The 24,412-nt window shown below is 49.2% G+C and overlaps 1 protein-coding gene across 6 annotated transcripts in view; it reads left to right on the top strand.

Annotated features, from left to right (window-relative positions):
- MBNL1 (muscleblind like splicing regulator 1) overlaps positions 1-22,597 on the top strand; it is a 56,460-nt gene extending 33,863 nt beyond the window's left edge. For 2 of the 6 annotated variants that reach the window (XM_032193783.1, XM_032193779.1), the window contains exons 3-9: positions 1,597-1,797; positions 6,592-6,849; positions 8,702-8,855; positions 13,812-13,847; positions 14,543-14,637; positions 17,912-17,986; positions 19,572-22,597. In XM_032193783.1, coding sequence (XP_032049674.1) covers positions 1,597-1,797; positions 6,592-6,849; positions 8,702-8,855; positions 13,812-13,847; positions 14,543-14,637; positions 17,912-17,968 — 801 coding nt within the window. In that variant the 3' untranslated portion in view covers positions 17,969-17,986; positions 19,572-22,597. Of the gene's footprint in view, positions 1-1,596; positions 1,798-6,591; positions 6,850-7,679; positions 7,734-8,701; positions 8,856-13,811; positions 13,848-14,542; positions 14,638-17,911; positions 17,987-19,571 lie in introns of all 6 variants that reach the window. The other 4 variants (XM_032193784.1, XM_032193781.1, XM_032193780.1 and 1 more) reach the window with 4 other exon arrangements.
- Positions 22,598-24,412: the final 1,815 nt, after the last annotated feature.

Here is a 24,412-nt window from a genome sequence, read left to right as displayed (position 1 = left end):
CAGCACTGGTGCCAGCACACTCATACTGGGGCTATGACAAAGCTGAACAGTCAGAGTGCTGCAGACAGTAAAAGCCACTACTTCACGTGTCCTTCCCTGTTAACTTGTTCTTCTCCATTACCTTTTGGTCTGCTTGTTTCATAAATGATAACCCAGTGCATCTCCTGTGGTTTTATACAAAGCAGCGTGTAGATAGACAGCAATATTTAGGTAAACATGAAAAAATACTTAGTGCAGTGCTTCAGAGTAGCAGTCCTTTTTGCTATAAGGAGAGGCTAGCATCAGGGTAATGGTTAAACTGAGGTTCTGCTTCTGCGTGTGTGCAGCTGGCTGCAGGATAGCTGCGAGCTCCGGCAGAACACGAATGGCTGGGTAAGAACAGTGTTACCTTGTCGTGGCCAAAGGCTGTGGGGTATTTACACAAACGTCAAGTGATCTTGGTAGCAAATCAGCAGGATGGTCTTTTAGGTGCTGGACTTAGTGGGCTCACTGGGCTGAAGGCAAATGGAAATCAGGTCCCAGGTTACACACTGACAGTCTCCCAGTTTTATTTGAACGTTCATTATTGCACAGATGATAGCACAACAATGAAAAGTACGGTTAATTGATGGTGTAGTTAATAATACTACTTTATTTCCTGTAAAAATTCCCTTTTTTTGTTGTTCACATGGATGAAAAGGCAGACACGTTAAAGAAACTACTCCCATTTACACAAATTTCAGGCTTTTTTTTTCTCCTGTAACCTTTGCATGTGTTTTTGTCCAGTGTTTCCAATGGACTTGCTCCCTGCTTCCAAACAATTCGGTCATTTCCTCAGAAACACGAAAACATGTGGTGCTGTGTGCTGTCTGGCTGAACAAGATAGGAAACAGAGCAAAAGATCTGCATTAACTTCGTTGTTGTTTTTCACTCTAAAAATTACTTTGGAAGAAAAATCTAAATGCCTTGAGTAACTACTTTATTTATATACTGAAGATAAACACTCCGGCCGAAGTTTAATTTGGCAATTACACTGCTAGCACAGTGCCTCTGGATTCGGAGGGGCAGAAGCATGATTTAACCTTCGCTGCAGTGCACCAGCGCTGCACTGGGGCTTACAGCACCGCTCGGTCTTCTCCATCTAATTACCTTCACAACGTGTGACAGCCTGCAAGGGCAGCTGGTTCTTTTTTTAAAACAAGCAAACAAACAAACAAAAAAACCCCCACAGTATTTGCATGGCCTCTCTCTGGCTGAATGATTTAGTCTAAATAAAGCATCCCCCCGGTGCTTCTTTGTGATGTCTGCAGGGCCAGCCTGCTCGATTTTATACAAATAACGGGTTGTAACCTCCTGCTTGTTCCCGTGTGGAACCTCCGCAGCCTGTGAGCTGGGGCAGGTTGGGATCTGGGTGGGAAGTGCCCTTGTCCTTGGCGTGGAGGCGCGTGTGGCTTGGCGGTGTGCTGGGGCCCCCGTGCAGGCTGCTCTCGCACCGAGGAGCTGCCTGCGCGTTTCAGATGCGCTTTGCCATCTGAGGGTGATGGCCAAGGGGTTGTGCTGCTGGCAGCACGGTGGGTACGGGTGTTTAAATGTCTTTCTCCTTTTCTCCCATTGCAGCCGATGTTCTCAGTCGCGCCCAGCTTAGCCACCAACGCCTCGGCCGCCTTCAACCCCTACCTGGGGCCCGTGTCCCCGGGGCTGGTCCCAGCGGAGATCCTGCCCACCGCCCCCATGCTGGTGGCGGGCAACCCCGGCGTCCCGGTCCCTGCCGCCGCTGCCGCTGCCGCCCAGAAGCTCATGAGGACAGACAGGCTGGAGGTAGGAGCCGCCAGGCACGATTCACCCTCACGAGTTATCTCCTGTATTGTGTCTCCTGGACAGACGATCTGTTGCTTGTGAAAGAAAACAGCGCGAGCTTCCCTGGAGCCGATAGCGCCCTGTCTTGGCAATGCAGGGGGCGTGCCACCACGGCTCATGCTTGCAGCTCTGCTCCTGGCCCCGCATCTCAGAAGGCAGCGGGAGCACTGAGGGATGGCCGTGGTAGCTGCAGGGGCGCCCCGAGACTGCGTTTGTGTGTCCAGCAGCTGCTAACGAGCGGGCGCGGGTAACGAGCGCCGGGAGCTGGTGCGAGGGCCGTGCTGCAGCCGCCCGGGGGGGAGCTCGCTTGCAGCCTCTGGCATGTTTTTGCTCTGGCCACATGCTGCTGGCACTCCCCCCGCGGCCTCCCGCGCCTTGTTTATCATCCTTCGCTACAGCCCTGACAAGTGCTAGTCCTCGCTAGCTGTTACTCTCCCTTGCCCTGAATCTCTCTTATCGGGAAGGCCTGGCCGTGTTTTCGGCACCGTATCAGCGCTGCGGCAGCGAGGGCTTGCGGCCAGGCGGTGCCACACGCTCAGGAGCATGGCGAGCTGGGCGCTGGGCAGCCTGGTGCTGCTGTCCCTGCCCTGTGAGCGCCGTGCATCCTGGTGTGGGGTCAGGGCCCGGCCGATCTCAGGGACCTCGGGTCCGTGCGGGGACAGCAGCGGGGCCTGGGGGCGCGCTGTGGGGTCGGGCTTCTGGAGATGGGCCCTGAGCACGCGGGGAGCACGGTGGGAGGAGCGGCAGGGATCTGTCAAAATGCAGCCGGTCATAATGGTAGGGCTCTTCTCGCCTAGGCACTGCAGCAGGAGGGTCTGTGTGTGCCTACAAGGGACATTCATTCCTTTTTCTCGGTGGTTTCACCCCTGGCTGAGGAGCTGGGCAGCAGGCTGCAGGCAGGAGCGTGGGGCAGGGCCGGGCAGCGAGCCCTCCCAGCACTGCCACTATTCTCGGAGCTTACATCAGCGCAGGTTCCCCTTCCACGGGATCGCATCACTTCCCCTTTTAGAGTTGTTTTCTCCGAGGAAAGAGTTCCCTGAAGTGTGTTCAGGTTACAGGAGGCCCGGCCTCCCCGAGCAGGCAGCCTCAGGGCTGCTTGCTGCCCGTGGAGCCGAGGCTGTGCTGGCCACAGGCTGTGACTGGGATGTGCGGGGAGCTCCTGGATGCTGGGCTGCGGCAGGGGAACCTTCACGTGCGGGATTTGGTGCTCCAGGGGCTCTGTGCAGTCCCTGTGCAGCTGCTCGGGGAAATGCTCGACTGCGGAGCCAGGCTGCTCTGCACACAGGGGAGCTGTGAGCGGTGCTCTCACAGCACACCCAGAGGCACGGTCTGCAGTAAAAAGAGGTTTTAACAACCAGAAAAAGCCCCTCCTGAAGGAGGGCTGTCCCTGCCCGCTCTGCTTTCAGCCCTGCCTTTCTGACAGGGCCTTCCCCTGGCTCTGCCCGAGCTGTGCGGATCACTCTCAGACATGCAGCTTCGCCCCCCCTCCCAGCTGCTCAGCTTCGCTGTTTGTTTTGGCTGGGATCGGGAGCACATTGCAGTTTACCCAGCAGCTCTGCGATTCCACACAGAACCGCTCGTACAAAAATAGTGCCTGTTGTGGGCGGGGGGGGCTTCTCCTCCTCCTGTTTTCCCCCCAGCAAATGCAGGTTAAGCAGTTCGATACGCAGGTGAGAAGATAATTGGGCAGTGCTTTGCAGTGCCCGGTCATTTAATCAGAGGTCTCTAGATGTAGGGCATAGTTCTTATCTATCTTATCTAATAAGGCCATAGTTCTTATGAGCAACAAATCATTTGTAGAGTTTTTTGATTACAAAAGTGCAAAACTGATTTGCAGGATTTTACGTGGACTGCCCCTCACCTCTCCGAGGTGGCGTGCTCTGCCTGCCACGTAGCTACCTGCTCTTGAAGAGAGCTCGCTGCTGTTTGTTATTGCAGGACTGCAGAGCTTTATATGGCTTAGCTCTCCCTGCCTTGGAATGAACTGTCCCCTGAAAAAAAATAACTGCAGTGATGTTAGTGTCTAATCTTGGAAGATGATTTGTTCTGTTTAGAATTTTAAATGCTTATTTTCAAGAATAAAGTACCGGGTCCTTAATTAAATCAGCACGCGTGTTCTGGGCTACCGAAGCAGACCGCCACGCAGCGAACATCTCGCCATACATGTACCTGGGCTTTAAGGCAGGCAGCACAGACCTGCCAGGCGCTGAGCCTGCTGTCCCGAGCAGCTCTGAGTGCTGGCGGGACGGCTGCTCACTGCCCCGAGCAGCGGGATGCAGCTCACAAGTACCGGGACCATGCCGCTGCCTGGCTGTTCGGTGTGCTCAGACACTCCCCTACAGCACCTGGGTCTCAGGGTGGAAACGCTGAGGCTTCAGACTTTTCCTGCAGCTTTCTTCACATTCCTCCTCTGCCAGAAATACCGTGAACAAAAACATGGCTCTTCTCGTGAACTAGAGGGGAACCCGCAAGGGACGAGGAAGTGAGAGAGGAAGGCGTTGCCGGGTGGGTTGCTTTGGGAGCACGTTTCCCTTCGCACGCCGCCGTTTGCTGTTAGAAGTATTCGAGAGTCAAGACTGCTGCAATCGAGCTGCTGTTTCCTGCGTGATTCGTATTGCCATTTTGCTGCCAGCAGGCAGAATGTACTGGCTAACAGCGTACTTGTGCTGGATTCAGTGCAAAGGAGGCAAAAGGTGGAACTTGCTCGGGAAAGGCCAGGGATGTCGCCCTGTGTTCATGTGCCCTGGCCAAGCCTCGGCCAGCTCCGGGCGAGCAGCTCAGCCACGGCCGAGGTTTCGGGGCAGTTGTCTCTCCGCCAGGGTGGGCAGCTGGGATCCCAGCAGGGCAATCAAAATAAACCCGGCCCCAAATTAGAACAAGTGAAGTTCACGGTGATGCCTGGCTGATCCTGCAGGGCCGCTTCCATTCCCTAACTCAGCAGTTCGGCCCGGCATCATGCGGTCATTCCAGCTTCTTAGGTTCGGTTTGTGCTCCTTAGCTGCTGTTACGCTTCTTCACTTACCAAGTGGAAAATTGTGATACTAATTACAGGGCTACTAATAAACAAACAAACAAGCACTCTCCAGATCTGAAAGGCTAGACCACATATCATGGTGCCGTGCCTCTCTCTGCTCAAGCAGATGAATGATATATTGCTGCCTGCCTGTGGCAAGAACTAACACCATCTTCAGTGCTTGCTTGTAAGTAAACAAGAATTGCAAACACTCTTGGCTACCATCACAGCGCTTCAAAAGCCATCGCAGGTCATGCTGATTAAAAGGACTCGCGGTTTTATGGTTTGTGTCTGCTGTGAGCCATCACTCAGATCTGCTCAAGACCTCTGTGAGAGAGCCATTCATTGCTTTATCTCAGCCCGCACGACTGCCCTGTGAAAATGTGCTCTGTGTGGGCCAGAGTTTATCTGCCGAACTGGTTCAGTTCTCTGGGCAGTTTTCTTGGCTTTTAACTGGGATAAAATCGCCTTACCTCTGCATGCATTCTCTTTCTCCGCCTCTCTCTTTGTGTATCTATGCATACTAATTTACTTATATCATCTTTGGCTTATTAATCGAGGAGTTCTTGGGTAGAAGACAATGATTTATTGCCCAGGCAGGATTTGTAGCAATAAAAGAGATCGAGTCTTGGTGCGGGGCTGACCAAGCTCGCGTCTGGGGAAGCAGTGACCTGGCAGCTCCATTTGGTGCATGCCTGGGCATAACGAGGCAGGCAGACCGGGGGCCAGGAGTGCAGGGGTGATGCTAGCACGCAGCCGGTCTGAGGAGCAAACTTGTATGTGGTGATGGCTCAAAGAGATGCCATCTCCTGGCCCAGCCCCTGCCGGCGTTGTGGCAGAGCGGCGCGTGGCACTGCGCGGGGACTGGGCCAGGAACTGGTCCTCCTGAGAAGTTCCCAGCAAGAAAATGGTTATTTGGCCAGTCTGCCTCCCGTGTGCTACAAGAACAGCTCCACGAGCAGCAAGCCGTGAGCAGCAGGGCCGTGGGGATAAAAAGAGGAAGGGAGGTGCCTCAGCTGGCTTATTTGGCCAGTATGTTTGCTGCCAAATATACATCCAGCCTTTGTCACCGCATGGAAAAAGGCTATAAATAGGGTCGTGCTGGAAAGGCCACGAGGAAAGGGGTGCTCCCTGCGGGCAGGTTCACCAGTGGCATTGCTCTTGTCCTTCAGGGTGTCTGCCACAAGCCGTGGACAGCGGGCAGCTGGCACGTAGGGTGGCACAGGGGTTAAAAAGCAGCTGAAGTGCTAGCACAGAAACCAAATAACAACCCAGGTTGGTTTGGTGTAGGGATCGGAGCCAAGGCTCTTGAGGAAGTGCTGATGATCCAGGCTCATGGGCACCCACCTTTAGAAGGAATTTCCATCCGCTGCAGCGGCTGTATCTTTGTACAGACGTGCTTGGTGTGGGCCCTTTCTGTTTCCTATAGCCCTTTTTAACCAAAGTGACAAACACGTCTTGTTCGTGGTCTGTGCCGTGAAAAGAGCGTGCGTCAGTTTCTTAAACGGGGCTTTTCCAGGGCCTGCAGAGGGTCCTGGTGCTGTGCGGCGGTGGCGCCGCTGGTGGTGCGGGGCTGCCGGGCTGGAGCCCGCGCGGTGGCGGCGGCGATGCTGCAGTGTGCGCGGCTCTTTGTGCAGAGCTTCTGACGTCCCTCGGCACCAAAGCGCCCCGGCGGGCAGGCAGCCGGGCCGCAGAGCAGGCCAGGGCCCGCACTGAGCGGCTGTCTTCTCCCGGTGTTGCAGGTGTGTCGGGAGTACCAGCGTGGGAACTGCAACCGGGGGGAGAACGACTGCCGGTTCGCCCACCCCGCCGACAGCGCCATGATCGATACCAACGATAACACCGTTACGGTCTGCATGGATTACATCAAAGGGAGATGCTCACGGGAAAAGTGCAAATATTTCCACCCTCCGGCACATCTGCAAGCCAAGATCAAGGCTGCCCAGTACCAGGTTAACCAGGCTGCAGCTGCCCAGGCAGCAGCGACGGCAGCTGCCATGGTGAGTTTGGGAAACGCATCCGAGGGTACGAGTCCGTTGGCGAGGGAGTAAGCAGAGCGTTAGCTGGAGCCGCTGGCGCGTGTGCGGGGCCCAGAGGTGCCCGGCGCAGCGAGCTCTCCCAGCCTGTGGTGCCAGGTCCGCTCTGGGGTAGCCTCAGGCCGTGACGGTGTTCACTGATTCGCCTGTCGGTGTACGGAGTGCCCACATGTACATATCTGTGTGCATACGTGTGCGTGTGTGTGTGCGTGCACATGTGTATATCGTGTGTCGTGTGTTTGTGCGTGGGTAGGCGCGGGTCTATCTCGTCGCCCAGACAGACGAGCCCGTGTTTCCGCGAGCCCGTGTGCGTAGAGCCCTAGTTTGAGACCGACCTCGGCGTGTGCGCGGCAGCCGCCGGCCGCCCGCCTTGCACGTGCCCGCTGCCCGCAGCGCCGGCGGTGCTCGGGGCCGGTTGTGGCGAGCCCTTCAGGAGGTGCCGGCCGCGCTCCGTCCCGCGTGCGGCGAGGCCGCGAGGTGCGGGGAGTGCGGCCGGGAGCTGGGGCGCGGCACGGGGGGCGCGGGGCGTCCCCGAGGCCCCGGGGAGGCGCGGGGAGGGTGGCCCGGGGGGGGCCGCCCCGTCCCGCCTGCGTCCCGCCGCGGCCCCGCGCCGTACTGTGCATGCCTAGTCTTGTTACCGTTGTACACGGCATCCGGTGATTTGTTTTTATTTGTTTTTTCTCACCTACCCAAATGCACTGCTGCCCCCATGATGCACCTCTGCTTGCTGTTTATGTTAATGCGCTTGACCCCACTGGCCATTGCCATCATGTGCTCGCTGCCTGCTAATTAAGACTCAGTCGGCTGTCAAATCACTGAAGCGACCCCTCGAGGCAACCTTTGACCTGGTACTATGACCTTTCACCTTTTAGCTTGGCATGTAGCTGTATCGTAGAGTCGAGTTGGGGGTTAATGTGCAGACCTGGAACACTCCCGGTGTCCCTCCCTCCCTCCCTCCCTGCCCAGCGGGGGCAGCGGGGCCGGGCCACAGAGCAACCCCTGGTTGGCACAGGCCCCGCTGCCCCCTGCCCTGCCCTCCCATCCCCATCCCATTCCCATTCCCAATCCCAATCCCATCCCCATCCCATCCCGTCCCATCCCATCCCATCCACTCCCTCCCATCCCGTCCCATTCTGTCCCATCCTGTCCACTCCTTTCCCCTTTCCCCTGCTCCCATCCCTTTCCCCTTTCCCCTTTCCCTTCCCCACCCGTCCCCGGGAGCGGCGAGGGCCCCGTTGCGCACGGCGGGCGCAGGGCGCGTTGGCATGGCTTGGCGGCGCTGCGGCGCGGCGGCGGCCGGGGGAGCCGGCATGCGGCGCTCTGCATGCCCGGCAGGCGCTGGGGCTGGGGGAGCGGGTCGGGGCCGGCGGCGCCTCGCCCGCGCCGGACGGTGACTATTAACATCGCTTCTACGTGTTGATCCTCATGGAGCTAGCAGTGCTGCTTCCCCTCCCCGATAGCCTCGCTCCTTACCCGATCCCCCAAGCTTTACCGTAGCGTAACGGTTACGCCAGTTCCTATAGCGTGCGGCTCCGGCACGTCTACCTGTATCGCTGTACTGGTAGGCTAAAGTAGTGCTCCCTCGTAAAGCTTTGACCTCGCCTTTTATTTGGTAGTTAAGTCTGCTACGCTGCTTGCTTGCTCATGGTTAAACATGGTGCTGCCTGTATTTTTTTACCTTCTACTGATTTTTCTTTTCTCTTTTCTCTCTTTCCTTTTTGTCTCCCTCCCATCCTTTCCACACCCCACACCCCCACCCTTTTTTTTTTTTTTTTTTTTTTACTGGACTTTATTTTTATGCCCATCCACCATTCAGGGAATTCCTCAAGCTGTACTTCCCCCATTACCAAAGAGGCCTGCGCTTGAAAAAACCAATGGTGCCACCGCAGTGTTTAATACTGGTATTTTCCAATACCAGCAAGCCCTTGCCAACATGCAGCTGCAGCAGCATACAGCCTTTCTCCCACCAGGTAAGTGCTGCTTGTTCGCCTCTCGGGGCGGGAGGAGGGGTGTCCCAAACCAGCACGCAGGACAGCAGCCGCGTGTCCATCCCGGCCGCAGCCCCGTGCGTGGCGGAGGAGGCGCTGGTGCAGGGAGGCTGGCTTCTCTGTGCTTGTCTCGGAGGCTGGGCGGGCGTTCTCCACTCTAACATAAAAATCAGCATCGTGCTCTGTCATCCCAAATCAGAACTGGAAATCTCTTCTCTCCTCCCTCTTTGCCTCGATTAACTTCCCTCTGTTACACACCTCTGAAGCTCTGGTTTCTGTTTCTGTTTGCTGTAAGACCCCTCAGCCTTCGTGTGCTTAGAGGCAGTTGTGAGCCAGGTGTGAAGGCTTTGATGTCAGTCATGGTGCAGCGATCATAAAAGGCACAGACAGGCAGTCTCACGGGTAACTAACCATGAACCTACACAAGAAATCAAGATTCAGGCTTCTACCAGTAAGGCCCCAGAGCTGATTTCAGACTAAGAGGAACTGAGGTGTGCTTAGTTTTGTTCCAGAATGACCAAATTTACACTTGTCCTAATGTAGTTGCTGAAGAATTGATGCCTGCGCTGTGCACATAAGCAGAATTCCCTTTGCAGTAAGTGGGACTTAAAGTTTAAATCTATGCTCTGGTTCTGCAAAGAACACTTCCAGTGGAAGCATAGTTTAAATGGTAGATGAATTTATGCCTGCATTAACACTGGTGAGTTAGTTTTTTACATATGAACCCCACATTGATACAACACTATCGTTCTAGGAGGTAAATGATGAAAAGCAGAGGACGTATGCAGATCCGTACTCAAAGGATTTGAAGGAACCCATGAGGACAGCCCCTTGTAATGCAGACTAGCTGAGGGGAGGATAGAAAACTTCACCAATACAATTTAAATGTTTTACCCTAAACATTATTAGCATATGTGTTTGCAGGAAATTGGTGTAGGGCTTTTTACCAACCTGGTCTAGTGGAAGGTGTGCATGCCCATGGAAGGGGGGTGGAATTAGAGGGGCTTTAAGGCCCCTTCCAACCCAAACCAGTCGGTGAGTCTACGATTCTTTCTTAACGGTACAGTCCAGCATAGGATAAGTTAAATGGCACAAAAATCAGTTGCTTTGCTTGATGTAGTGGGCAGTAATAACTTTTTGGGTTCCAAAAATTCATTGCAGCCACTGAGGTATATCAGTCGAAGCTGTTTGCAAAGCTCCTTGGAGTCGATAGAAGGGCTGGGAGAGGAGGCTCCAGGTCAGGTCCGTATACCAGCCCCTACACCACAATACACGCTGAAATGCACATGTGATCAAGGTACCTTCTGTTGGTATCAAGCAGTTTCAGATTTGTTGGCAATGCTTAACCGATGTAGTTAGTAAAGTACAGAGTTTTCCAGCTTCCATTAAATCAACGAGGGTTGGATCATTTCTGGAAGTCATCGAACTGCTTTGAATCACGCCCTTCAACCTTAGAAGCTCGGGTGATAGTTGTGTACATCAGACCTCACCCGTACAGCCTGCCTCTGTTCTGACTCTAGCAAATCTGCTCTGAAAGCTACAGGAACTTGCTTCGTAGTTCTTGATGCCTGACTTCACCTTTCTTGGCCACTGAAGTGTAGTGTATGTGCAACGAGCAGGGTAAGGGGCAGAGCAGCGAGGAGCTGTCCGTGCCATTGCATCCCTGCAGGGGACCTGTTCTCCGGGTGCCAGGAGGTTTGCTCCCTGGGGCGGGCGGGCCTGTGTAGGACAGGCTAGCTGCAGCTGTGAAGGAAACGATGCTGTGGGGTGCTGCTTCACTCACATTCTTGGCTAAGGAGAAATGTGAAAAATGGAGCTGAGATTCTGTTCCCATCTCTGAACCCAGCAGGGCTCTTGAGGAAGGTTTAATTTGAGTGTTTTGATCAAAAAAGTAGTTTCAGGTTGGCCAAAACATGGTCAATTTACATCAGTCTTAAGTAGCTAGAACAAATAGCACTAAGTTTTATGTTGATGTAGATGAAGATGAGCATCCAATATTGTTCATTAAAAAATTGAATTGAATAAACACTTTTTGGGCCTTATGACCCTACATAATTCTGAAGATTTTGCCTAAAATCATTTGCTTTTTTTTTTTTTTTTTTTGTTCTTCTGGAACTACCAGTAAATAAAACAAAGCAGTAATTGGTTCTGTGCGTTGTGCTGCTGGCAGCCACGCAGGTGAACATTTGGCCCTGCAGCCTGCTGCTGTACGTGCTCTGTCCCGTGGTCACGGTGAGCTGGCCAGGGCATAGAGCTCACATGTGCAGCTGGAGGAAATCCTGCCCCAGTGCTCGTTCCCATCCCGTGCCACAGGCGGCCGTCTCCTCGGTTGTGCCGATGCAGCCGGTCCTGGCTTGGGCGAGCCACCGGGCGCCTGAAGGGCTGCGGAGAAGAGCAGCCCTCCCGCACAGGGGCACCTGCTGTACGGGGTGCTCGCAGGAGCCCTGGGCCCCGAGTGCACCCCAAAGATACTTCCCCAAAGAGATGTCTGCTCAGGCACTTCCCTCCCTGGGGCTTCGGGTGGGAGGCAGAAGCAGGGACCCCAGGATGCCGGGGAGGGAAGGACCGGGCATCGCCTCCGATTTTCTCCCAGCCAGGAGTGCTTGTGCTCTGCTGAGGTATTTTTCACTAGGGTTTTGTAGACTGGGCAGAACAGACTGAAAGAAACAGTATGAGAGGGAGAAGAGGAGAAACTGCTTAAAGCACCAGTTAACTTAGAATATTTATCAAACCAGCTTTATTGCACTGCTGAAATAGTCTGTAAGGGAGGCTATCAGGAGTTAACTGAGCGCATCCTTGCATTAAAATTCTCCCCTGTGCTGAAAAACTAGGGAATGTTTGAAACTGGGCATTTATTATTCATGCTTTCCTATTAGTCAGTCAAAGCTTTTGAAGTCAGGATGAATATTAAGGTCATAGCAAAAAGCTTGTTATGACTAGTAAGAGGGTCATACAGCAGAATGGCTTCGTATTTGCAAGTTCTAGCTAGGATCTTCATTTCTGGCTTCTGTTCATTTGTGCAGTTCAGTTCAGAACTTGGGGCTCTGGTTATAACGCTGGTGATGGTAACTCAGGCTACAGGTTTGAGCTGAAAAGCTTTATGGGGGTATTTCAAAGAATCGTTACAAAAATCTGACTTGTTTGTAGTGTGTAGACCTAATTATGCAGGGGATGACACAGTATTCCAGACACAATGAAGCTTGTGCTACCTATACATAGGGCGCTTCTGTGGAGAGGCAGAACTCCAAGGTTCTTCTGTACAACCTCGTTAACACCCTGAGTGTCACAAGCAGGACTGAATGTTGCTCAGAGTAATTCATAGCCAAATTTTGCTCCATTCTTTAATCTTCTAAGTAGTCAACTGACTTCAGCAATGGTTCACGTTTTGGGAAGTCAGGACAGCTACCCTCCTTTTAACCTTTCTTTGTGAACATCCCCAGTCTTCTCTATGGCACAGAAACAGAGCAGTAATTAGAAAACAGAATGATTCCCTTTTCATTGTAGCCTTACAGATACGGTGATGGCAGAATAACCTTGTCCCCAGCAGTAGTTCCACTGACTGACTTTTTCCCTGCGTAGTTAAATGCTCCTGAGGTTGCTGCTCGTGCCCCCACGGTACTCGGCTCCAGCTGAAGCAGCTCCCCGTGCCCCTGGGTATGTCCCGGAGCGGCGCCGCAGCAGCTCACGGGGAGCCTGCTGGGGTCTGCTCCCACGCCCAGTTCACTCTCTGCTCCAGATTTCAGGGCTTATTTTAGTTTCTGCTGCATCAGGCACAGTTAGTGTTGTTAATAAATGATATTTATTAAATAGAAAGTAAATCTTTTATTAAAAAGGGTTGTTCTGAAACGTCACTATTCAAACCAGAATAGAAACATCTGAGTTTGGCCTGGCAGAAGGCATTTTGCTATGTAACGTGAACAAACAACAGCTCATTGACAAACAGATACCTTCATGTCTCTAAAACACCTCACTTTGTTGGCTGTGCAGTTGAAGGGAAGGGTTCCGAAGATGCTGTCCCTTCAGCACTTTTGTATAGCCTAAGGAGGGCTGCAGGTTACGGGCACAAAACTCTGGCAGCTTGAAATCTGTCCCATAATGTAGAAAAAAAGCTGAGTGAGTCCTCCTGGGCACTGCCACGTGCTGCAGGGGCAATTTAGCTTTCCAGTCACTCCTCTGACGTGCAAACAGACAGGGAGACAGGCAGAATCATTCCTACTCCACCGACAGCTCACAGGGGTCACCCAGATAAGACAAACACACTGTATGCTGAAGTCACTTCTTTTTCTTTTCCTTTCCTTTTTTTCCCCTATCTGTTACCTAAACGTTGGGCTCCAGGCGGCAAGTAACAGATCAGTACAATCGTCTCACTGCGCGGGGGCAGAGCAGCTCCCCGGGCAGCGCTGTGGCTGTCCTCGGCAGCTCAGGGGACATGTCCCGGCCCCCTGGTCGCTCTGTGGCCACCAGCAGCCTCACGCTGCCTCTCGGGGCAGCTCTGGGCAGCGATGGCCAAAGCGATGCTCGGCCCCTGCTCCGGCTGCTCGGCGTCGGGGCCCTGCAGGCGGCTGCAGCTGTGAGCGTGCCGTGTCTGAGCGACCCCGTTAGAGCCCTTACAAAGCTTGTGTCAGAGGGCAGAGCAACAACACAGAGGGTTGTGCAGTTGAAGCTACAGGAGCTGTCCTGGCCACGCTCAGGGTTCAGTCCCAGAGGCAGCAGTGCAGCAGCACCCAGCTCGGCCGCCCTCCCTGCGCTGGACACTCGCTGTGCCGGATCACTGTGCTGTGTGTGGTTTGATTGTGCTGACGGTTACGTGCCACTGTTCCCATAATAACAATTTTTCTTCTTTGTTCAAATGAAGTTTTCTAATGACACGTGTGATGGGTTGTTTTAATTCTTTTCCCTTTCCAAATCCACCTTCCTGTTGCAATGCATGATGGGCAGGCTCAATATTGTGCATGACACCCGCTACAAGTGTTGGTAGGTGCCAGCTTTGTTTCTTGATTATCTTAAACCTGTGGTGCAGCTCACGGACCCTCAAAATCCACTGCTAGATTTAACTTCAGCTCTCGTGCCAATCCATCTCCCTTAGCCTCCTGCACTAACACCTGTCAATTAAATGCGATTGTTTTATTTAATTGACACGGAAACGTAGATGTCGTTAATTTTGTACAGCAGTTGTTTGAATTGCACATTGTTCCTTGGTGGATTTTGATTGGACTATGAGTTCCAGTGTTTAGAAACTATCGTGTTAAGTAAAGACTGTACCTTACTATAGCGACGTAGAAGTATACTGTCCTTCAACAAGATTAATTTTTGTTTGCAGTAAATATCTGGGTTGAATTTTGTAAAGACAAAGCACTGTAAATATAAGGGCATTTTAAAATTCTTCTGTTGATTTTGGTATTGAAATGATTAAGCTTGTTTGTGTCGATTTTCTTGATTTGATGGTAACAAGCATTTTCCCCTTTTTTTTCTCTTTCATATCCCTCCCCTCTTTCTCCCTGGAATGTTGTCCTGCTTTGCACTGTGGTTGCATGTCACGCGCTGGCAATGATGTCTCGGGCTTTTTGCTGTGATAAATACCATGCTCAATTATCCTACCACATGTCGCTCTGGTTCCCATACTGCTACACTCTTCTGTATGTTTGCTTATATGATTTTCCTTCCGAAAGTTCCCATGGTGCACGGTGCTACGCCAGCCACTGTGTCTGCAGCAACAACATCTGCCACAAGTGTTCCCTTCGCTGCAACAGCCACAGCCAACCAGGTTTGCTAATTTACAGCTTTGTTCCTTACAGACAACTTGAAATTGGTGCTTTTAATGAGCATGGGGGTTTTGATTTTACCTCTTGTTGGCCTACACATTCTCTCTAAGATCTGCAGCACAGCTTAATAAGCCTCTATCCATGCTCAAAAGGTGCTGCAGTTCCATTTCTGATGCTAAAAATAATTGATAATAGAGTTTCTGACTCAGTCTTAACATTTATGGGCTGTGCTGCTTATTTCTGCTCTCAGAGATGTAAAGAGAAAAGGGATAATACACGGAACCCATTATTTGTTTCTATTTCTGTCCGTGAGCCTGCGGTTCCTTTTCACGCAGAAGTCCAATCAAAACCAGTAAAACTTTAGTGCAGAGGGATGGCAGGATCAGAATTTTAACAGTCTGAATTTAGCAGTCTGAACATGTTCTGACTCTCCTCAGCTCTTCCAAAAGCAAAACAAAAACATTTGAGCGTGGGCCACACAAAAGCATGTTTTAAGCCTTTGTTTCCCCCTGTGATCCTACTAGGAGAGAGCTCGCTGCCTTTTGCAGGAGACAAACCACAGTTAACAAAATGCCCATTAAAATCTGGTTTTATTTCTAAATAGCTGCCCCAATTGTTTCCATGTTTGGATGTATTTTAGGGAAAGAAAAAAAAAATAGTGCTTTACTAAATAAGTAATCAGAAGTCCTCCCAGAGAAGCCACAAGCTCTGCTCTAAAGATAAGCACCGGGGCCGGAGCCTGCAGTTCCCACACGTGCCAGCTGAAGCTGCTCCTCAGAGCGGAGAGCAGCCCCATGATTTTAGCTAGCTGGGCTGTCAGAAGTGCAGATTCCTGTAGTACATCTGGCTAAAAGGGCAACAGCAAAAAGTTTTAAAAGACCATCATCTTCATTTTAGAAAAACAAATGATTTTGTGAGTTTTACTAGAAATTGAGAAGTGCCTTCTGTCACTGTGTCAGTTCTGGTCTGAGATGCAGGTTTTACTCCCAGCTCAGTGGGAACCCCACGTGCCTTTTAGAGGAGGGAACTAAACACTACCTCTAGCATTTTGCAAGCGTGGCTCAGTATTTGTAATTAATTCTGGCAATAAAGGTCCGATTTCAAGGTAGGCTTGCCTGAGGTAGCCACAGCTCCGACCGAAGCGGTGAGGGCTGCCCCCTCGAGCAGTTTTGAGCCTCTGTGCCCGGGGGTGCTCGCAGCCCCGAGAGGGATCCTCGTGCTCCCACTGGGCTGGCTCCAGAGCTGCTGAGTTCGAGCCTTTCCACCCTCAGCTGTTGAGCACGACCATTTTGTAGTAGCCCAGCTGTACGTCCTTGGTTAACCTGTCTGCTTACTGACCCCTCAGAAATATTACTCCAACCATCCCGTTGCTGCAGGGATACAGGGGTGCGCACATCCCAAAAGGGCCTGGGTACTTCACAGATCCCAGCACACCTCAGCCCACTGTGCTAACCACGTAGCGCTTTCTGCGTGTGGGGAATGTGTGCCGACTGGCCCCATCACTCCTGGATGTAAACCAGCCTGAGAATTACTTCGTATTTTGGAAAGGTAGCTTAGAGGTGTGACTACCTCTGCGTACACATCACCCTAGCAAACGAGCCCTTGTATCAAAGGATCCCAGTACTGTAATTTGCTGCCCTGCACACTCAATTCAAGTATTTCCCCTTACATTCTCCGTAAGTCCACAGAGTAGCAAGAACGAGCCAAGCCATGGAAAACCACCATTATTTTTTACAAATCTTCTTTGTCCAAATTCCCATGCACTTTCCCAAATAGATTAGAGGGAAACTTTCTGTAGTAGAATCAGATCATTTCACGCATACCCCTCCCAGAGCCTCATAACACACGGAGTGAAGTACTGCAGCCAAACCATATATACATATATAGCTCATATATGTATATGCCATGTGAGCGATGCTGAAGTGACTTAATGCCACACGACGCACTGTGCATGCATGCCGAAAGTCTTAAGATCTGGCCCTTCATCTTCATTGACCGGTGTTGAAGGTCCTTGGTATGTCTCGACAGCACTATCCCTGATGCTTCTACACAGTTGGGTGCACCAGCCTGTCCTGCAGCAGTAGACAAAAATGGTATGAGAAGCTTCATTCCCCTTGAAGCACGTTTCTGTACAAGTTGGCGATGTGGCAGGGGTGTGTGAAGCTGGCAGGGGAGGAGAGGGCACGAAGGGAGGAGGAAACAAGGGCAAGGCCTGCAGGTGGTGGAGCTGAGAGTGAGCCTCTTCACGCCTCTCCCTGTGCGGATTGAGAGATAACTGTAGTGCCCATTAGGAGAAAAAGGCTTTCCAAGTGCAGCAGCTGTCTGTGACGATACGAAGCAGTTTGTGTCATGTGCCCAGCCATGTCTGCTGTACATGAGCGCATCTACTCGCTCCCTCCAGCTGGACTTCCTTGTCCTGTTCGCATTGCAAGATCATACACAGCTCTCCTGGTGTTTGTGTGCATTGGTGTTTTCCCTCGTTAAGGGCCTGACCTGCAAGGTCTGCTTAGGCTCCCTCGCACTGACATTAGTCTGTGTGCCACACACCAGAGGGGTGCAAGACTGGGACCCAAAAATGAGGTGCAGAATATACGTTCTGTTACTTGTACTGCTTGTCATCTACTGTGATTTAAATTAAAAAAAAAAAAAAAAAAAAAAAAAAAAAGGGAAATGGGACACTTCCAGAGAGCCATGTAGTGAATTCTGTTTCTGCAGACTGAGATTTTGAGAAGTGTTCCCCTGCTTTGGGCACTCCTAGCCCCTCAGCTGCTGAGCCGCGGTGCCCCAGGTGCTGTGTGCAGCCCTTCCCTGCGGGGGGATCCCCGGCCGTGAGCATCCAGCTCAGGGCATCTTAGGTTTGGCACTCAAAAAACAAGACCAGGAAAGCAGTGAACACTTCACAAAATCAGACTGAAGCCAGGCTGTTGTAGGATTTATCATTCTAAATGCTACGCTGAAAGCACAGAATTTTGTGTAGGCCAACAAAAAGGGCTATTTTCAATTACTGCACTGCATGACTTTTATAGATTGTAACTTCTCTTATTTCCTGAACGACCAATAATATTTGTATTTGTCAGTAGTACTTAACACAATGTCTTCCAGTTTTAAGTTGCCATTGTAGCACTTCAGTTGACTTTTAACTTATAGTTACAATATAAAATCCACCAACTCACAGCTGAACCTCACTGTTCCAAACTGTTATGTTCTGTAGCAAACTGCTGTGTCTGGGTTGGCTCATTGCACGTGTTATTCATTGTTTAAATTTTTTACCTATAGATACCCATAATATCTGCCGAACATCTGACTAGCCACAAGTATGTTACACAGATGTAGACATTTTGTCATCAAACAGTAAGTTTCCGACACGTTGTTGCTTGCAGTTTTCATTCTTACTGTGTGTGCATAACTTGTCTTTCTCCAGGGAGAGCATGTTTTTATTTTCTTTCAAAGAAAGCTGCTGAGATACGGGTGGGGAAAGAGGCTGAGCTCCCCCTGGCACAAATTCCTCTGACAGGAGAGCCCGCAGGTAGCAGTGCCCACGTTAGCTGGCCTGTGGGGCCAGGTGCCGTGTTTGTATGTACAGAAAGGACATGTTACACGTACAGGCGTACTTCTGAGCACCGAGACTCTAATTAGAGCCTTACCTCTTGTTTACAAAGGGTGATGGCTCCAGCCACTAAAGTGAGCCAGGGCTGGCAGCTCTAGGTGAGAGGTGGTTAATGCTAAGCTAGAAAGAACTAATTTTAAATCTCCAGATTTGGAAAGCCAGCATCTGTGAAACTGCAGGGTTAGTCCGCAAGCTGAAGCCTGATTTCCTCTGAGCAGAGCGTCAGATACCGATGCGTTATGTGCAGTTTGTTTCTGGCGTAGGTTACATGGCAAAGGGAGCTCACAGCACGCTCAGGTCATGCTCGCACCGTGTTGGGCTGAGCTGTGGCTGCAGGCAGGGCACGTCAGCGTTCGTACTGCAGCCTTTCCTCCTGCAAAGCTTGAAGGTCAGCGTGCCTAAGCTTGAGAGATTTTTTTCCCTATCTTCCTGCGAGTAAATTGTAGTTTCCAAACTCTCACTAATTTGCATGTTGTAATTAAGACCATCAGCAACACATCACCTCCTCTGGGATACCCTGTGATTTGTATTATCCTTCTCTCTCCTGTGCTCCATTTCTGCTGTGTTTTTCATTGAATGGCTTGATGACCGTAATGGAATTATTACTTAAGGTGAATATTAGCCGATCTGCCACAGTGGGTTTATGACGACCATTATTCCTTTCAGCCAAGCAGAAACATTTTTTAACTGCTTAAGTGCTCAGGTGGGATGCCTCTCTGCAGGGTGTGCTTGTTACCAAAGTTCCCTCTGCAGACAGCTGGCAATAAAAGAGCTCCTGTTCCAGAGCCCATCCTGCAGTGCGGGAGGAATTCCTCCCTAGAGGTGTCTCCCAGAGAAATAGCCACCCGAGAGGGGCGGTTCGGTAAGGAGGGCCCAGACTTCCACAGAAGTGTAGGTGCCTCTCAAACAGAGGTTGAGCTCCCAGATTGTACACGGGCAGAGGCAACAGGACCTGGGGAGAGAGAGGAGCACCTGGCTGCTCGGGCAGTGCTCACGCAGCATTTTTGGGGGGGATCTCTGCTTTCTGGGATCTGGGCTTTGGTGTCTACAAAACTCCCCCCAGATTCTGATCCAGCGGCTGTAGGCTCAGGAACACCAGGAGGGCAGTTTATTGTGTGCTTTTATCACTGCAAATTTTGTGTGTAAAGTGAGCCTTTGCTGCAAGAGCATATTGAAGGCAAATCCGGAAGGTTTTGGGATGCACGCTTCCCCAGTATTCAGTGGCAGATTTCCCTTTCATTGCAAATACAAAGTTTGGGCTCATGTGGTGCTAAAAAAAAAATAATAATCTGAAAGTGTTGAAAATGATTTATCTTTTTTCCTTTCCAGATCATAACTAAGGAGAAAAGGACAGTGTGTTTGGGTTGAGAAAAGGACAAGTTCATTAGCCATAATGTATATACCGTCAAGCAACACTCGGAAACTCCCTCAGCAGTAAGACATCCACACATTGCATGTTAACGAGATGAAACAAGAACTTGGAAATCCACTGCACACTGTTGCCTATATACTTTGTACATTTAATTGATATTCGTGCTGAGGTGATCTTATTGTCTAAAAACTACAACATCGTCTATCTTTTCTAGCACAGAAGTATGCATATGTATTTGGATATGCATATGTAGTCTATTTCCTACATAATCATGTATGTCACCTTGAAAAGACAGACTATGGTGTAACCATAAATCTATTATGTATTGGTACGTCTGTAGACCAAGATATAATTTTTTAAAGTAAGTTTATTTCTTTCAAGGTTTACAAATAACAAAGGTGCACCTTGTATTTAAAATTGCCATTATAGATGAGAGCGTGCATGCACAGTAATTTTTGTTTAAGAGTAATATTTTTAATGTAATAGATTGTAAGAAGTGGTAAGAGAGGTATCTGACAGAGATGAATGTGCCAAGCAAAACCACAACTGTGTATATTTTAAAGCACATCAATGGCTTTAAGTACCATGTTGTTAAGGATTTTCATGAAGTGCCATAGACTGTACATCAGATTAGAGTATTATTTCTGCAGTGTTATTTTCAGAACCACATTTTCACTTACTTTACTAGTACTAATCAGTCAAAGGGCACCATTCTGTTTCAAAACCAAAGCTGTCTCAGAAATGGCCAATTACTCCTTACAGTAACGTTAGACAGCACAAGAGAGATATTCTAGCCGTACAAATTAACCCATACTGGACATATATATAAACTATTTTAAGGCATTATAGTGTAATATTTATGCGTATTTTACTGTATAACATGATATATGAAAGGGAAAAGCCATTTCTGAGACACAGTAACACATGTTTGAGGAACTTATTTTGCTTCTATTTATAGCCTCTGTCGAAAGTCAAAAGGACTATAAATGCTTTGCAGAGATGGGTTTCACTTTTACTTCATCAAAGTCACGCATTAAATAGTGACTCTAAACAAAGACGAAAGAAGCACTGACATCAGATGCATGACAAACCAAAATATGAAAAAATGGAGATGTTAATTAGCATAGAAATTGGGTGGGTTAAATACTCGGGTGAGTTTTATATGTGACTTTTTTTGTTCAGATTAACTGCTTATAGCCTTAGAAAGCCTTTACAAAATAAAAACAAAAAAATAGATGTGCATTCAAGTTCTAAGAATGGATTCATCCAAAGGAATTCCTTTTTGTGGTTTGGATGTTGCAGCTAGTAAAGGATATTTTTGCTCTGTTCAGCAAAGTGCTGAAGTGGGGGCCAGGTCACTGGTAGCATAGCGTGGAGTGGAAGAAGCGCGAGTTCGGTTGTAGAACTCGCCATACTTCCAAGTTTACTGCAAGTTTTTATGCTTGAGAGAGATGCTTTATAGTATAAGAATGATGTGTTGATTTTACTGATTGTACTGTACATCTATTAAAGCCTTAGATTATTACATTACGGGTTAAAACCCATACCAATGTAATTTCAATCGTGTTAAGAAAGTATAGGTGACTTCACATGTTATTGTAGTTACTTAACATTATAGAATATTACTTATTTTTTTCTTGTTAAAAGTGTAGTTTTTATTTCTTACATTTATTAGATTGTTTTCATTTTCTATTACCAGTTGAATACCATTTCAGTTTATAGAATTTTGTTTTATTAGAGTTTACTGATGAATTTTTCAAAATACAAAAAAAAAGTAGTGTTCTTCATAACATACTCAGTTTTGAATTTACATGTAGTGTCATATGAATATTCGTATTATTGTTGACTAAATGATTTATATTTTACTGATTTAATATTACAATGTAAGAATGTCAGTCATTGTTAGTTCTTGTCTAGTTTTCATTAAAAGAACAAAGATCTTTTATATGGATATCTTATAATTATATAATCATTGCTAAGTAAGAAGTTAAGTTGTTGCTATCGCAACAATCCTGGCAGACAATTGAGTAATATTTTGATGATTTATTTTGTTTGTAATTAGTTATTATGAGAAAATCTAGTTCCTAGATATTAGAATAAAATTTATTTTCTACTGTATCCATTTCAAATGTTAAAATATTGTTTAAATATTTTTTGAAATCCCTGAATATCAGGCCTTGTTATAAATAAGCTGCATAATCAATAGATCAAGGGACGTTTTGTTGATAATCCAAATACTCAAAGTTTACGTAACAAGAATTATAGTGTGTGTGTGCAAACTCTTGAGGGTTGATTATGCTGCAGTTTAGCATGTGGGAACGTATAGAGAGAAGGTTGACTTTTTGCACTTCTGTATATAGTCAAAAAAGAGAGAAACCTGTATAATAGTAAGATCTTATTTTGAATAAAAATGTCTATAATTACAAGGAGTTTTGTTAAGGCTAATAAAATGACAGGCTGAACAAAATTGCTTGCAAAAGTGGCACAGAGTTAGCACTCCATACCCCTTCAAAAAAGTTGCTTTGCTTTATGTGGACAGCTTGTAGTTTGCCAGGATTTTTTCAGCTGGAAAGATATGCCATCCTTCCAAGATCTCATGACTGACAAAAGCTCCACTGGTTCAAATCTGCCTGAAAATCATTAATAAAAAAAAAAAAGAAAAAAAAAAAAGAAAAAAAAAGGAAAAAAAAGCAGGTACTTCAAACCATCAAGGTGAAATCATGGATCAAATATTCCGTACATTATTCAAAAACTACTGCATGTTTAAAGTATCAAAAATATATTAAAGGTATATACTATTCAAACCAGTTTCTGACAATTTCAGTGGTTTATTGTTCACAAAAACGATTCTTCAAAACAAATACTGACTTTCACAAAAAAGTTGAATCATGAACAGGCAAACCAAACAGCACACCGTAGCTGTAGTTGTTATGTGATTATTTTTTATTGCTGTAGTGGTCCTGTTCTTTTAGCAGGTGAAAAACAAAAAAAAAAACAACAAAAAAAAAGAAATTTTACAGTTTTAATGGAAAGCATTCAAGACGCCTTGTCATTATTTATGCCAAAGCTGGAAAGAAAAAGCGATCGGGCCATTCCTTTATCTGATCTCTCCAGTACTCATACTGAATAACGAATAAGTTGCACTTATTTGCAACCCCGCAACTTTCATCTGCTGAAAGGACAGATGTGCTTGGTTTTACTATTATGTAATCACAGACTTACTTTTGCTTGTAGTTGCTCCAAATTATGTACTCTGTCCTGGGCTGCAATTTGTTTTTATGCTTATTTTATTATTACTGCTATAGTTGACCTTGCTGTATGGAAAAATAAAGTGAAATTGCCCTAATAAAAGTTCTCTTTCTTAATTATGTTTTTCTATATCACGTTAAAAACCACAGCACCTCCTTTTGTGTACATTTTCACCTTACTGTGTATTTGTGTGACTGCAGGGACGTTATTTGTGGGGAAAAAGGCCTAGATGCTGACACCCGGTGTTTCTCTTTTGCAACACATGCTGTGTTACATGTACAGACTGCGTGTTGGGAATGGTAAGTACAGAGGGCGTTATTACGTTAAACATAGAGGGTAAATGTAGAGAAAGGGGACAGCGTGGATCAGACCAGCCTCTGGGCTGCACGTCGCAGACGGGAGCAGCACCCGGTGCCCTGGGCATGCACCCAGCCCTGGCGCAGCGGAGCCGAGCAGCCGGGGCCGACGTTAGAGGGAGCCCCACCACACCGCCTGCCTGCGCTCGGCTCCTTATGATAAAAAACTCATCAGAGCTGTGTCTGAAAAAATCGCAAATTCAAAAAGCTAACCCGGAGTGCATGCCTTGACCTCTGGCACACAGAGCAGCTGATTCTCATGAAGGCTGCCCTGTGTTAGGTGTTAGCAAAGCCGGGAGCAGCTCACGGAAAAGGCATTTAGAGGTGTGCTGTGCATGCCTCTAGCCCAGGAAAAGGAAGTTGGTGCTTTCTACCTTCCTCTCAGTATCGCTGGCTTTTAAAAGCTTTATACTCCATGGGCTGTGCACCTCATTGTTAGTACTAAGAGCACGCAGCATCAGGGGGAGCTCCCGCTGCAACGAGCTGCCCTGTGCTGAGGGCTGGGTCCCAGCCGAGCCGGTTGGCTTGGTAAGGTCACAGATGGACCTGTGCCTGCCAGCTTGGTGCCCTCCCTGTGCAGAATGACAGGCACCAGGAGGAGATTCTCATCTGCACAGGGTGCCCCGGGGTCTGTGCGTGCCAGTGGCGGGAGGTCCCTGTGTGCCCCCCGGGGCCAGCAGCACCCTGGGGCCATGCAGCAGCGCCGAGAGGTGCTGGGACGGGCTGGAGCTGGGACGGGCTGGAGCTGTGCCTGCAGGCTTCCAGCTTGCTCCCGCCTTCCGTGGCTGCTGAACTCACCGCAGCCTAAGTGCGAGAAGTGCTGAACTCATTAAAGGAAGCATTTGGAGAGGCCTGGCTCAGCACCCAGCTCCCTCAGTCACTGCGCTCTCGTTAGCGGAGGATAAAAACCGGAGCCAGCCACTGAGAGCCGCTGCGCTCCCGAGCTGCAGGGCTGGCTGCGTGCGGCGCGATGCTGCGAGCCGGCACGGGCAGCACCGCACAGCCCTGTGCAGGCAATGGGGCCGAGCACTGGGGAACTGCCCGGGGTCTCTCCTGGGTTAGGAAAGCATCTCTCCCCCAGGGCTTCGCTTTGCTGCTGGGCCGGGGGCACCGGGCACTGCTGGAGCCCAGCCCAGTGTGTCTGGGGGTGGCCTCCTTGTGCCACACTGCTCCACTGCTGGTCCGGGGGAGGA

The sequence above is a fragment of the Aythya fuligula genome, chromosome 9 (assembly GCF_009819795.1).
Source record: "Aythya fuligula isolate bAytFul2 chromosome 9, bAytFul2.pri, whole genome shotgun sequence".
In the NCBI taxonomy this organism is placed as follows: Eukaryota; Metazoa; Chordata; class Aves; order Anseriformes; family Anatidae; genus Aythya; species Aythya fuligula.
Note: the sequence above shows the minus strand (reverse complement) of the source record. Positions and strands in the feature narration are given on the sequence as shown.